The sequence below is a fragment of the Camponotus vicinus genome, unplaced genomic scaffold (assembly GCF_025532165.1).
Source record: "Camponotus vicinus isolate PSW18456_S1 unplaced genomic scaffold, iyCamVici1.0 SCAF_8, whole genome shotgun sequence".
Lineage (NCBI taxonomy): Eukaryota > Metazoa > Arthropoda > Insecta > Hymenoptera > Formicidae > Camponotus > Camponotus vicinus.
Genome location: NW_028141980.1, coordinates 392,076 through 405,697, shown reverse-complemented (window position 1 = coordinate 405,697; position 13,622 = coordinate 392,076). Strand labels below are relative to the sequence as shown.

General features: G+C 40.3%; 2 protein-coding genes across 2 annotated transcripts; one reads left to right on the top strand and one right to left on the bottom strand.

Moving 5' to 3' along the window:
* Nucleotides 1-1,647: 1,647 nt before the first annotated feature.
* Nucleotides 1,648-2,976, bottom strand: LOC145975861 (uncharacterized protein F54H12.2-like). Its single transcript, XM_083106601.1, has 2 exons — nt 2,079-2,976; nt 1,648-1,898 (listed from the first exon to the last, which is right to left on the bottom strand). The coding sequence occupies exons 1-2, from the start codon at nt 2,974-2,976 to the stop codon at nt 1,648-1,650; spliced, it is 1,149 nt and encodes a 382-aa protein (XP_082962727.1).
* Nucleotides 2,977-11,465: 8,489 nt separating this feature from the next.
* On the top strand, nt 11,466-12,231 carry LOC145975860 (uncharacterized). Its single transcript, XM_083106600.1, has 2 exons — nt 11,466-11,751; nt 12,017-12,231. The coding sequence occupies exons 1-2, from the start codon at nt 11,577-11,579 to the stop codon at nt 12,229-12,231; spliced, it is 390 nt and encodes a 129-aa protein (XP_082962726.1). The 5' UTR covers nt 11,466-11,576.
* Nucleotides 12,232-13,622: the final 1,391 nt, after the last annotated feature.

The following is a 13,622-nucleotide window of genomic DNA, read 5'->3' as shown; positions in this document are numbered from 1 at the left end:
AAAAAGAGACAAAGCATCTCAGTAGGAGACAATAATTATTATAATTATTATAATTATTATAATTAGACTACATTGCACTACAGAGGTAAAAAGATGAACATGCGGATGATTGAACGCGAGGCGGGGTGTTATAAAGGAAGAAGGGAAAAGTTAAAAGCATTAAACACGAATTAAGATAAAAAATTTTCACATTTATTAATATACCCGCATACAATTCGTAGTACTTCGCAAAAATTTTTTTATATCTTCTTACAATTAAACACGCTATTAATTAACATTATATTTTTCATGTTTTTTTTCGCGAAGAAAAATTTTATGAAATAATTCTACGATTAAATGATCGTTATATTTGCAATTTTCGGAAAAAAGACTAAGAAATCCATCGAGATCGTAACCGCTGCACATATAATATAAAAATACACAACTGTAGAGTCCGCAGGTTTGAGAGAAAAGCCCTTGTAGTTGTTCGGTATTCCATCGATAAATGTTGGAATTTCGCCGGAGACGTAGGAAAAAACCCGGATACAAGGGCCGGTATTCCGTAGCTATCGAAGTATGTCCCTGTACCGTCTTCGGCGAGGAAGAAAGCGATCCAGTGTTCTCCAGGGCGATTATGATTGTCCGTATTAGCGACGATGGCCGTCGACCTCGTCCACGCCATCGGCAATCTGTCGGCAGGATAGATTCCCACATGTTTGACATCTAGCTGACGCAATGCTTGCAGAATTTCGCGAGAGTCCATTTGTTTGCAGCGAAGACGAGCGAACAAGCGGTATTATTTGAATAATTTCTTTTGGTGGCTTGTTTTCGGGTTGTACAGCTAACGGATTTTCTGTTTGCGCGGGGCGGTTAATAGCCGTACGTTCGATTTTTTGCAGATTTTTCTTCTCTATTTTATTATTTGATTGTGCTTTAATATTTTCATTTTTATCGTCGTCGTCGTCGTCGCTTACTATCAAAATTTCGGGAGAACTGCAAGTCGTTCGAGTAATGCTGTCTCCGTCGCTGCTGAAATTATTTTGCGCAACAATCCAGCTTTTTAATTTGTAAGCGTTGCGTAATGCACAATGAAAGATTCCGAATTTTCGAAATCCGTGATGTTTGCACTCTTCTTCTACCGTCAGATTTTTGAATGCCGGTGAGACGCCTTCCAAATTATATATATTTCTAGAAAGTAGATTCCTCAAATAACTCGCTTTCTCGTTTCCTCTAACATAAATGTGACGCACGCATCTTGTAATTTGCCGCAGTTGCGATGTAAAATATTTCGGATTAGTTTCGCCATCGAACCATTCAATGCCGTGATGATTTCGTGTGAGCCAGTTGTTTTCTTGTCTTATTTTTTCAGGTAATTTGGCAAACGAATGCGTCGGTATCATAATCCAATGATCGACGATTGGAGCGTCAATCGCTACAATAGCAACCTCCTTAGGGATAAACTTTTTCTTCGCATCGCGGAAACCCTGAATATCGACGACTATATCCATCTTACGAAAAAAACTTATGTGATTCGACGCGAGGCTCTATGTAAAACAACGACGCCGAGCGTGTCTCCAACGAAACTGAATATTTTTCGAAACGTTGCGCACTGATGTCGGAGTTTTGAGCGAAGTAGAGGGGGAACAATTTTAAGCGTCTATAAAAAATTTACCCCGAAAAATCGACGATGACCTGACGAGACGAGTCGATTTCTATGACATTATCGAATTCGGCATAGATAATACAATTAATCGTCTCGGAAAGTGCTCTTACGAATCGTAAACTACCATGTTTGACGAGATTCCAATGTCCAGCGCAATTAGCGGATAGATCGGGAGTAAGATCAAAAGCGAATAAAGTATATCCTTTGAAATAGTCGTCTCTGCTTATAGAATTTCCCTCGTTCAAAAAATGAATACCTGTTCCCGAGAAAAGCGTTTGATAAGCTTCGATGTAAAGCGGTTCCTCCTCGGAGAAAGCTGGTTGCAAAGGCCTACTGGGGATTTGCGTGCCATCGACGTACAGCGAGAAGAAATTTATTCCGTAGTTCTTGAAATTAAACGGATTTAATTTTCTGTCACCGTTAAACGCTTTATTACTAACGAAACCGACTATTACTCGCTTCGGTAATTGACCGAGTATTACATTATCTAACGATTCACCCATAACGCCGCTATGAATCGTGAATGTTTTAACCTCGACTCTCGTGAGCGGATACTTGGCTGTAACTTTACTCATCATTCTAGCATGCGCGAGTAACAAACCCGAGCTTATTTTCGCCCTTCTAACGAGCAAGGTAGCGTCGAGAATGTGAATTTTCGATGTTCCGCTACTTTCCATGAGACAGAACGAATCTTTCGAACGAACGAATCTCAACCGTACTTCTACACCGTTAATTAAAAATTTGTCTTGATTGAAAACGTCGCAATGGAGATGTCCTACGAGATCTAACGCCTTTCCTCCGGAAATGTAACGAGCGCGTCTCGCGAGAGCGGGATTGCTGGGATTTGTTTCCAACAGATCGTCCATGTGTCCGGGTGCATCCATGTCCCATAGACAGGAAGTTAGATGGGAAGTTTTTGCGGGTGAAGAATAATTTAACAACGCCTCTATGTACGCTCGGTACGCGTAAGCGTTGTTTGGAGGCGACACGAGCTTTTGATTGAAATACACGTCGATTTGATTGAAGATAGAATGAAGCAAATGATTTACAGGGCCTACGGCTATTCTTTCGGCGCTTGTTCCTGAAGCCTGTCTCGCGGAATCGGCGTTTGTTTCTACACGTAGACGAAGACTCAGCATGGTGTGCGTGAGATCTAAATATTCTTCTCCGTGTCCGGGGATGACGAATTCTATCGGCGAGTCGTCCGAGAGAGAGGTCACGGGTTTGTAATGAATCCATTGCGAATTTTCGATGCTAGTTTGCGTAGGTGGTAGAGAGAAGAGATCTAGTTCGCTCTTTAAACACTCGCTCGAATGCGTGTGAAGAAAAGACATATTTCTTTATCGCAAATTGCTCGCTGTCGTCCGTCGCTCGCCACCGTCGTTAAATTAGAATGCTCCGAATATAACCGCTTAAGAAAATATATCGGATACGGTACGTTTTTTACCGATTTTACGTCGTTTCGCAGACGTCTTAAGTCTTTTTTTCACAACCGTACGACTTTTCTTCTTCTTTTTATTTCTCTGCGCTTTTGTACTCGTTCTTTTTTTCCCAACCGCTTTGATTTTCTTACTCGTTCGTCGTCGCTTGCGAGCCGATGTTATTGCGGATCGTGCGATGTGATTATCAAGCCCGACAAAAGGGAACTGAGCTACATGCATTTTCGCATCAGACTTATATCCCGAACCCTTCATTAGACTACTTATTTTTTCTTTGGCTTTTCTCTTGAGTTTGTCTCGCGATTCTTCAAAACGGTGTTTGGCCGCTACCTTAAATGGCGTATTGTTTTCGACGTCTTCGATTACATTAACGCCAGCCCGTAAAGCTTCTTTTCCCACAGCTCGCGCGGCTTTACCTAAATATGGTAGTACGCGTCTGAATAATCCCCCGAGAAAACTGCCGATTCCGTGACCGCGCTGATAGGGCGATCCGACGAAAACTCGCGGGATTCCGCCGCCGCGACCGCCTCCGTTCTGTAATTCGTCGCGATATACCGAGTAATAGTCCATTAATAATAATAATAATAATGAACGGTCAAATGCGTTTTTCTCTTTCGCGGATTCCGTGTATTTTATAATATCTAATCGATACACCTAAAATGCAAAGTTACCGTCAACGTTCCGAATTCGAATGGTATGCTCTTCCCCAGCTGATCTCTTATATCTATTTCGATCGTACGGAAACTCGTTCGCCACAGCGCGATGTATTGCGCGGGCGAAAAATGCTTTATCTGAGTGGATGCAAACGGATAATCGTTTCGTACATCGTGCGTGACTATTCGAAGAAGAGGCGATTGTACATCGCCCGTAATATAAGGTTCGCAAATGTCGCAGTAGACGAAAAGTTTGTCTGGAATACCTTGCAACAAACTAGCTGGTATGTCGGCTATTATATAGTCGTCACCCGTGAGTACAAAAGGAAATTTTGGAAAAGCAATGCTCGAAGAAGGAGGAATGTCAGGATTGTAGTAGATCGGTAGTAGATCGTTCGAACTTCCACAGCGTGAATCAAAACCGAGCATACGACAAAGCTTGTCGGAAAAATGCACATGATGTTCCATATCGCATTTCCTCTCTTTGCAGGAAAGTCTCATAACAACTTTACCACCAGCTTTTAATTCCCAAACGACATGGGCTTTTACAGGTTTGCACGCGTCATTCATTGTCTCTATAATATCGCGTACGCTCGAATAAACGCCTGGTGATACTTCGACATCCGCATGAGAAAACGCATCGATGCTCTTATTAATATCGATAAATTTTATTGTTCCTTCTCCAGGGCGTATATGTAAAAAGCTACACGGAAACTGGATCTCCGTGAGCGCTACTTCCCAACGACCGCTTAAGTCTATACGCTGAGGTAATTCGATGGTGCAACACGTTGTTTTATTTTCCGGAAAGTAGTGCATGCTACTATTACTCGGGAGGATTATGTGAAATTCTTCCCCTCTCATTTTGATATTAAACTCGAGGCTGATATCCAAGAATCGAATTTAGAAGGATATCCCCGCCAACTAACTAGTAATTGTTTATTGTCGCCCCGTCCCTTGGTTTTTATCACGTGGTCTACGATAAATTCTCCCTCTCGTAAGTCTTTAATAACTTGCGTTAATTCCTGCTCGTAAAAAATCCCGTCTATAACCTCGCCCTGTAAATCGCTTAGTTCGTATACAGGAGGTCTTCTCCATTCGAGAACGCGATGAATTCGAAATATTTCTTCACTCCATCCCGCCTCGTATCCTTTCTCAAACGCTGCTTTTGCTCTACTAATGCGTACGAGCTCGCCCGCTCTGTATTTACACTTTTGTTTGCGCCCGCGATTTTTTCTTCCTTCAGCATCTTCGGCATTGATATTCCAACGTCGATTCATATTTTCTCGCGCGATACGTGCATTTTCCAACGTAACGATCGCTGGTTGCATTTTAATGCTAGAATGACGAGTATGATTGTAAGCGTGAACAATATCCTGCAAAATATCGATATAACGGCGAGTATTTTTATGTGTAAAATAGCGCCACATCCTCTCCTTAAGTGTTCTATTGAAACGTTCGACTATAGCTGCTTTGATATCGGGATTTCGCGCTACACGAAATCGGATGTTTTTTTCTTTTAAGAATTTTTGTACAGCGCTCGCGATAAATTCTTTACCTTTGTCGGTTTGCAGGTAACGGGTAAACGTTTTTTGTTTCTCGAGAATATGTTTTGAAAGGCCTTTATTACGCACGCCGAAGTTTTATCGCGCAAAGGTTCTACCCAAGCAAATTTGCTAAGTACATCGATAACCACCAGTAGATAGGAATATCCGTCGTTATAACTCTTAAGATTACGAAGATCGATTAAATCAGCCTCCCATAAATCATCGATATTTGTCACGTTATAATGTAAACGCGGAAATTTTCGTCGTACTGGACGATGCAGCGTGTACGCGTCTTGCGATTTAAGCCAGTCGACAACCTCGTTACGCGAGAAATTCGGCTTAGCCGCTCGTGATAAATTGACCGTCGCTGAATAACCCGCGTAGTGCGAAGGATCGTAATATAATTTTTCGAGTTCCATCTTATTAGAATTTGCTCCAACCGAATAAACCTCTTGCTTTCTTCGTCGGGGAATTCTCATCCTTACTTGCTAATGTTTTATCGGCCTCATCCTCATCCTCATCGGCAGATATAAATACCGTATCTCCTTCGGATACAACTGTCTCGTTTAACCTGCTGCGTGAACGACGAGTTTTCGGAGTGGAAGTAACAGCTGCTAATTCGCTGCTTTTAATACGACGAGCTATTTTGCCTACGTGTAAAAAACTACGATTTCCTATGAGACTGGAAGGTGTGTTTATGTCCTGCAGTAATCGCGCAAACTGAACTCTTCCGATTGCTTTTACTGTTTTTCTCTCGCGTATCGCGTCATTTATGAGATCGCTAATATTCGAACCCGTTACAACCGCACCGTTTATAGTCACGAGTCCTTGTCTATCCCAACCGATCTTTGACGACGGAGCATCGAGTAAATATTTCAATAGCGTGTGAGCTTTGTAGCGATAAGTTTTCGGCACACTTTCGATTATATTTTTAATCATTTCCGCCGATTGATCGCGTTTTTTTCCGAAACTATTAGCGTCACCTCCTCCTCCATCTTCAACGCTACTAATTAAAGTACGCGTAAATTCTTCGGTATCGTCATCTTCCAAGTACATGTCCTCGTCTTGCTCAGTTTTATCATCGGCGTCGCCGTTTAAAACCCCACGCGAATCTTTGCGAAAACGCTTTTTTGCATCCCGAACAAAGTAAAGATAACGTTGAAGTACTTCTTTATACATTTTCCATCTTTCACCCTCGTCGGCGGGAGTCGAGAGATTGAGAATACGACACATCTCCGCATCGAGTCGCGATAAAGGGGTTCCCGGTGTCCGTACAGATTTATTATTATCATTTTCCGTATTATTAACATTTTCCGACTGTTGATTTTGCTGCTGCTGCTGCTGCATTCGTTGCATTTTTTCGAGATTTTCCGTAGAAATTAAAACCATTTTTTTAGCCTTTTCCATTTTTAATACTTTTCCAAATATTATTATTTTTCCTCACAAAGAATATAAAGAATTGTATTTCTTTTCACTCGCCGATAATCCGTGATAATAAAGCTCCGAGTATAGGACCGATAATATAGGGTAAAAATCCTCCGCGTTGTACCAATAGTTTTCTTTTAGTCTTCAAATTACCCCGCTTTGCCGCGATGCGCCGTAAAGTCGTTTTATGCTTGGACAAGCGCTTTTTTTCGCTAGATTCGAGCGGTACGTTACCTTCGAGCGTATTGAAAATACACTCCTGAATACACTTTACAAATTTATTGTCGGCATCGCGTAAGAACGCCGCTCTTTGATTTTTTTTCAAATAGCATAGAGTTTTTAAGAGACACAGGTTCCTCTCTCCGATGCAACGTTTTGCAGTCTTTATTGCGCTATTCGGTAAATTCCTCGCTGTCGCTGCCGATGATGTTTTGTTAGGGTCTGCTTTTTTCACCATTGCGTCGTAATCGCACAACTACAACTCGCGGCTGCGAATACCTTTCTTTTATACGCTTCCGGCTCTAATGACAGATTTACGTGGTATGTAGACGTAATGTAGAGTATCCTCCGGAAAGATACACGTGCGAAATCGGTATTCGTCTGGAGTCGATTGTTTCAAATCGAGCAATAAATATCCATGCGGCTTCGAGGTAGCGTCGTAGTACGCTTCTTCCATAAATTTTGGATCGTCGGGATATACCTGACGCGCTAAATGACGAATTTGCGCACGATCGCGCGGATTTTTGAAAACTACTATATAATTCGCGTTGAGAGATATGTCGCGCTGTCCACGTCCCTGATGGAAAAGATTTTGCGAAATGAGTATAACGCTGAGATTCTTATGATGACTTCCTTTCGTAAATAGATCCACGATAGCGTCGCACGAAGACGATTCCCTCATAAGATCGTCGATTATCACCAATTTCGGAGAAAGCGCATCGTTAGAATAATCCTCCGGACGCGGTAACCCTTCGCGAAATTCGATTATATTTTTCCTCGATTTTATTAAAGCATTATCGCTATATTTGCTCTCGCTTTTCTCTTCTTCTCTCTCTCCCGTGTCGCAATGTAAGCACTGATACGCATCTTGCCACTCGGCGTAATAAAATAAAATTCTCTCGAATCGGACATCGGACATGCGGGATAAATGTCGAAGAAATGTTTTCACGAAAATTGTTTTCCCGCATCTCGTAGGACCGCAGACGATCGACGTCCAAGGATGTTTCCAGCGCACGTCCATTACACAAAATAATCGATTTCGCGTTTAGGAACAATCTCATAAATAAAAAAGTAAACGACGATATTTAACAACAATGATCTAAGAAAGAAAAAAATGCGCATGCTCCTCGAATATTATACAGGAATGTAAGAAGAAAATAAGCTTATTCGCGTGGGGCCCCATCCGCGCCGGCCACGTGCTCGCGCTAGCGTTCTCTGTTACGCGTGCGAGCGGAAAGCACCGCTGATTAGATGATACACGACGCGCGACCGCGAGTAAGCGTATTCGCGCGAGGGTAGGCTCGCATCGGCGACTTTCGCGAGCACCAACGCTAATGAGCTTATAATTGATTCTCCATATACGCTTATAGTAAAAATAAAATGCTTAAATTCTGGAAAATATATTTTAAATCGATGTATCGCCTAAATTACAAAATACCTGTACATACTCGTATTTTATGAATCAACCGATAGCTGACTCAGACAAACACTATCCCCCCGTGATATAATAATAATATCTAGAGATTCTTAAAACCCTAAACACACGTTAAAAAACTAGAGACATTCAATAAAATAATCTCATCTTAAGATAACCGTCAATGGTTTTCATTTTAAAATAACCCCGCTATATTTGCAATAGTGATTAAGAAAACAATTCTGTTTCCAAATAATTTAGGAAGATATGGAAAATCTTTCTCACCTTGAATCTACCCTAGCGAAACCCTCATCCTAAATCCTCAACCTATTTTTTTTGTCATGCTGAAACAGCATATATACCGTATCGACTAAGAAATCTGATAAGATTTCACATTTTTTTTAAATTAAACATTCAGATATACCCCCGCCCGTAATATCTATAAATTTATCATTCGAATCTTCCTTAATAAAACATCCCCTAAATATTTTTCCCGTGGTGAATCACTCGAGATATAGCTTAGAGAAAATTTTTAGAAGTTTCTAGAAACGTTTATAGAAGTTTCTCGGTATTTTTCTTTGATTATTGTAAAATATTTTGTTTGAATACGCATTTATGCTCACTTCTGCCCATATTATTTCCCCCCACTCTTTTTGCTTAGATTTTTTTTTAGGTGGGAGAAGCAGTAATATAAGCGCGAGGACAAACCGTGTATTCATTCGAATTTCGTCGTTAACAGAAGTTAAGTCTCGAGCGAAGAAGAAAAATTCTACGCAAATACGCTAACGTTGTTGTTGTGATTATTTTTTGCACAGTACATTTTTCGAGTTTGTTTCGAGTGGTTAATAGTAATGGCTGGAACGACCGAAATAGCCAGTTTTGTGAAATCCTCGCATGTTTGCGATATTAAGGAGCCGGGAAATGGAGACAATAAAATCGGCAACGGTGGAAGAAACCGACATTTGTTGCTATCAACAACATACGGACTTAATTCATCCTTCACTAAGAAGATACAAGTGGGATTGCAATCGACGAAGGAAGACTGTTTTGTTCCAATTGTTAAATTAACGAGCAATAATGCCGATGGGATTTGTCTCGACTCCGACACGTGGCAGCAATTTCAATCCTGCATGGAACATATGAGACAGTATTTGAACGACGATCAAAAAAGAACGGGAGGAATAAATCCGATTATTATTAACAATATCACCATCAACTTTACCAGCGCTTATGGCTCGAGGGCTATTCTAGTGGCATACAAGGAAACCAACGAATATTCCGCGAGTAATGTCGAGAAGGAAGAACAACCTCCATCGAAGAAACGAAAAACTTATAACACCGCTATCGTGATGCAGAAAGTTACTTTCCTCGGCTTGGAAAATATTATAAAATGCATAGATACGCATTTGTCGCAATTAATTAATATCGTTGATACTGTCAATACATGTGCTAACTATATAATAAACGAAATAGAATTAAAACTTCCCTCATCGTACATAGATTGCGAAATTATAAAACTCACAATTAAAGGAAATTATGAACAAATCGAACAAAGTGTTCGAACTCAAATTAATAATTTAACATTTTTAGATGTATATTTCAGCATTATATTTGTAGAGATACTTTCGCTTAAATTTAATGAAATTTCTCGTGCGATTTTACAAAAACGAAAATTTTATGAAAACCAATAAATAAATGTACATCGATAAAATATAATAAATAACATAACAAGTTTTTCTTAAAAAAAAAATTCACAGAGTACTTTTTACTACGTTTTCAACATATTTCCCGATATCTCCTTCTGTCCTTTACTGCGAACACGCAGCAACACGTCGTGTATTATTATTATTATTAGCATTAAACGTGTATTTTTTCTTATAAAGAAACAAATAATTTTAAAAATTTATTATATTCGAGCAATAGCTATGGTCGACGCAAAATAAAAATCTTTGACAAATAAAATAATTACAAATTTTTTTTTATTACGCCTAGTTTTTAAGAAATCATATGCGTAAACCATTACTTAATTAAGGTAATTAGCAAAATGTTTAGCGTCAGTTGCTTCTCGAAAAACAAAATAAGAAATGAAATAGATTATTCGCGCTACGGTGAAAAATATAATTACAATACGGTATATACGACTACAAGAAGTTTCAAACTTCTACATTTTTTATGGACTTCTCCGTGCGCTGATAAAGGTTTGTTTGATTTTCCTTTTTGAGTGGGGAGGAAAATATATAAAATGGACAACGCTTAACCGAATATAAGCATTTTCGAGATTTTCTTTGCCCGAGGAAACTTGTACGATTTTCACTCGCGTGTTATTCCTTTAAGAAAAAAAAAAATGGCGTGTAATAAAAATTTGATATCGAGTTGTGCAAAGTTGGCTGCGAGTTTATTTCCAAAGATAAATTCCGCGAGCTACATTTCCAAATTAACGGAAACAAGTGAACATAATTACAGCGTATTTTCGAATTTCGCGTGTGCCTGCTCCGATACATTGCTTGCAATTTTATATAAATTGGGGCATTTCGGCGGCGACGCGAAATTACTAAATATTGCCGGCGAAATAATTAGTGCACGAAGAGCCTTGAGCGAAGATGAAAAATATGAAGAAGAGGAAGATGTAGGTGGACATATAACCTACCTACTTCAAAACTACAGTAGGATCCAGTCGACGGGTAATTATTTTACTTATTTTATTTATTTTTGCTTTCAAAGAAAAAATACGAAAAATCGCGATTATAAAGTTAAATATTTAATTACTAATTAATCACAGGAAACAATAATCTCGCGAGAACAGCGATAGTGCGACCTTCACGTAGACGCCGCGCAGAGGAAGAACCCGAGGCAGGTCCTTCGCGTAAGTTTTGCACGTAATGAAAACGAGTGCTAATTTTTCTCGGATAGAATGTTCGGTAGTAATAAAAATAATCAATACTAATAAAAAATATTCTACATTTCAGGAAGACCGCGATTACTCGAGGAAAATCCGGCGATTCCCGTTGTCGTTCTTGACGACGACGACGACGACGAGGAAAACATGAACGCTGACGACATCACATATGCAATCAATAGCCCTGATAGCGAAGTGTTCTCGCCGGGTAAAGATGATGATTATGTAAAAAATAGGCTAAAACGAAAATTCAAATATAAAAATAATTTTAGAACTGTTTTAAATTTTGTTTCTATAATATTAAATATTCGAATCTTGAAATATTATTAGAATTTCCGCGAGAGATGGAGGAGCGCGGGAGAGTGGAGATTAACGAAGAAGAGCCAGAAGAGAGTGGGGAAGAAGAAGAAGAAGTGCAGGAAGAGGAAGAAGTGATAGTGCTGGAAGAAGAAGAAGAAGAAGAAGAAGAGACTGTGAGAGAGGAAGAAGAGGAAAATATATACGCTCCCTCCAGAGAAGGTAACTTTAATAATTTATTTCTCGATATATTTTTATGCTCGAATTTAATCCAAATTCTTAATTTTTCTTTAGAAACTCGTCGCTGGGGGATTAGCTATTCCCCAGAATATTAGTAGCGGAATAAAAAACAACAAATATTGCTAAAAAGGTGAGATTATTTCGTTGTATTATAATATTTATAGTACGGATTACATTTGAGTATAAAAATATTAAAATAATAAAAATAACAAAAATAGTATTTATAATTTATATGGTTTTTTAACAGTACAATACGGAGGTGGTGTTGACGGCCAACAAAATTCTGCGCTCTCCCACACCAATGAGGAAGAAGAAGCGGAAGAGGATGAGACTGAGGGGGAGGTAGCCGAGTTACCCCGCTCGGAAAATATTTCATCCGAGACCGAGGAGGGTGAAGAGGACGAGGAGGAGGAGCATGAGTACCAGCAGCAACAGCAACAACAACAACAGCAACAACAATAGCAACATCAGCAGCAGCAGCAACAACTTCACCAACAGGTCGGAAATAATAATTTTAATTTTGTAAATTTAATATCGGAAAATGCGCGACAATTTAGAAGATTCCGGGTAATCGGTAGAGAAGCGAGTTTCGCGATACGTCCGTTGACTGAAGGCAACGATATATATCACTCGTTAGAAAACGCGTTTCGCGAAATTCACGCGTATGCGTTAAATTCATGTGAACCGGGCGATTACGTAGGATTATCGTTTGATTCGCCGAATTTATCGCATGGTCCTGCGGGTATATCTTTTCGTCCGGCGCGTGATTTGAGTTACGAGGACATTTGGAGACTTGTGAGTTCGTTAGCACAGAGCGCCGGTGGTCTCGATATCGCCGACCAATTTAACATACGGGTTTATAATGTCTCGATGCCTTCGGGTCGCGGTCGCGTCACGTTAACACGGGAGGATGTCGCGAAAAGTTCGATAGTCGAAATTAATAATTCCGATAACCTGTGCTTCCCTCGAGCTCTCGTAGTAGCTCAAACTTATAGCGAGCGCGGTAATATCCGTACGGGTGAGCTGCATGAGAAATGGAACGCGATAAGATATCAGCATTCTTCGTTACAACGCGAATGTGCATTGCAATTAACGAGAAATGCCGGTGTCGCAATACCGGAAGAGGGTTGTGGAATTCGTGAAATCGAACGTTTCCAGCGTTATTTCGCCGCCGACAATATCGCGATTATTGTGTATAATTTTAATACTTTCGGTCGCGGTGAAAAACCGATGTATAACGGTGCCGAAATACTCGCTTCTCTCGGACGCGAGTCCTCGCGGCGATTAAATATCATGTATTACGAGGATTCGCGACATTATAATCCTATTTTAAATTAAAAAGCCGCCGCTGGTACTCGCGATTATTGCGTAGCGTGTAATGTAGGCTTCCGAAACGATAGACCCAATAGTCACCGGTGCTTAAATAAATGCCCGCGATGCTTATCCGCACCACCGTGCGATTCCACTTACGCGGAAATAAAATGCGACGCGTGCAATCGGCTATTTTACGGTGCAAGGTGTTTCGAGCGTCATCGTAGCGAGAAATCGTACGACGGTAGAACACGCGCTAATGTTTGTAGCATCGTGCGATTTTGCGATAGTTGCGGGCGTATCGTTAAATCGAATTTAAAACACGAATGCGGCGTTTCTTATTGCAAATTATGCCGTTCACAACAACCGCGCAATCATATGTGTTATATGCAACCTCTTCGACAACGTGTCGATATTTCCTCTGCCGGGCCATCTTCATCAGCGATGGTACCGGATGAGGTAGATATATCTAGCACGAGAGAAGAAGAAGCACGGAACATATGTGATAACGCGGAAAAGAACGAACGTGCATATGAACGCGG

Coding starts and splice junctions, on each gene's coding strand:
- LOC145975861 (XM_083106601.1), bottom strand. CDS start 2,976: ATGTCTTTTCTTCACACGCATTCGAGCGAGTGTTTAAAGAGCGAACTA. Junction 1,899..2,078: donor AGTAATAGTCGGTTTCGTTA/GTAATAAAGCGT, acceptor TCTCGGGAACAG/GTATTCATTTTTTGAACGAG.
- LOC145975860 (XM_083106600.1), top strand. CDS start 11,577: ATGGAGGAGCGCGGGAGAGTGGAGATTAACGAAGAAGAGCCAGAAGAG. Junction 11,752..12,016: donor ATACGCTCCCTCCAGAGAAG/GTAACTTTAATA, acceptor GTTTTTTAACAG/TACAATACGGAGGTGGTGTT.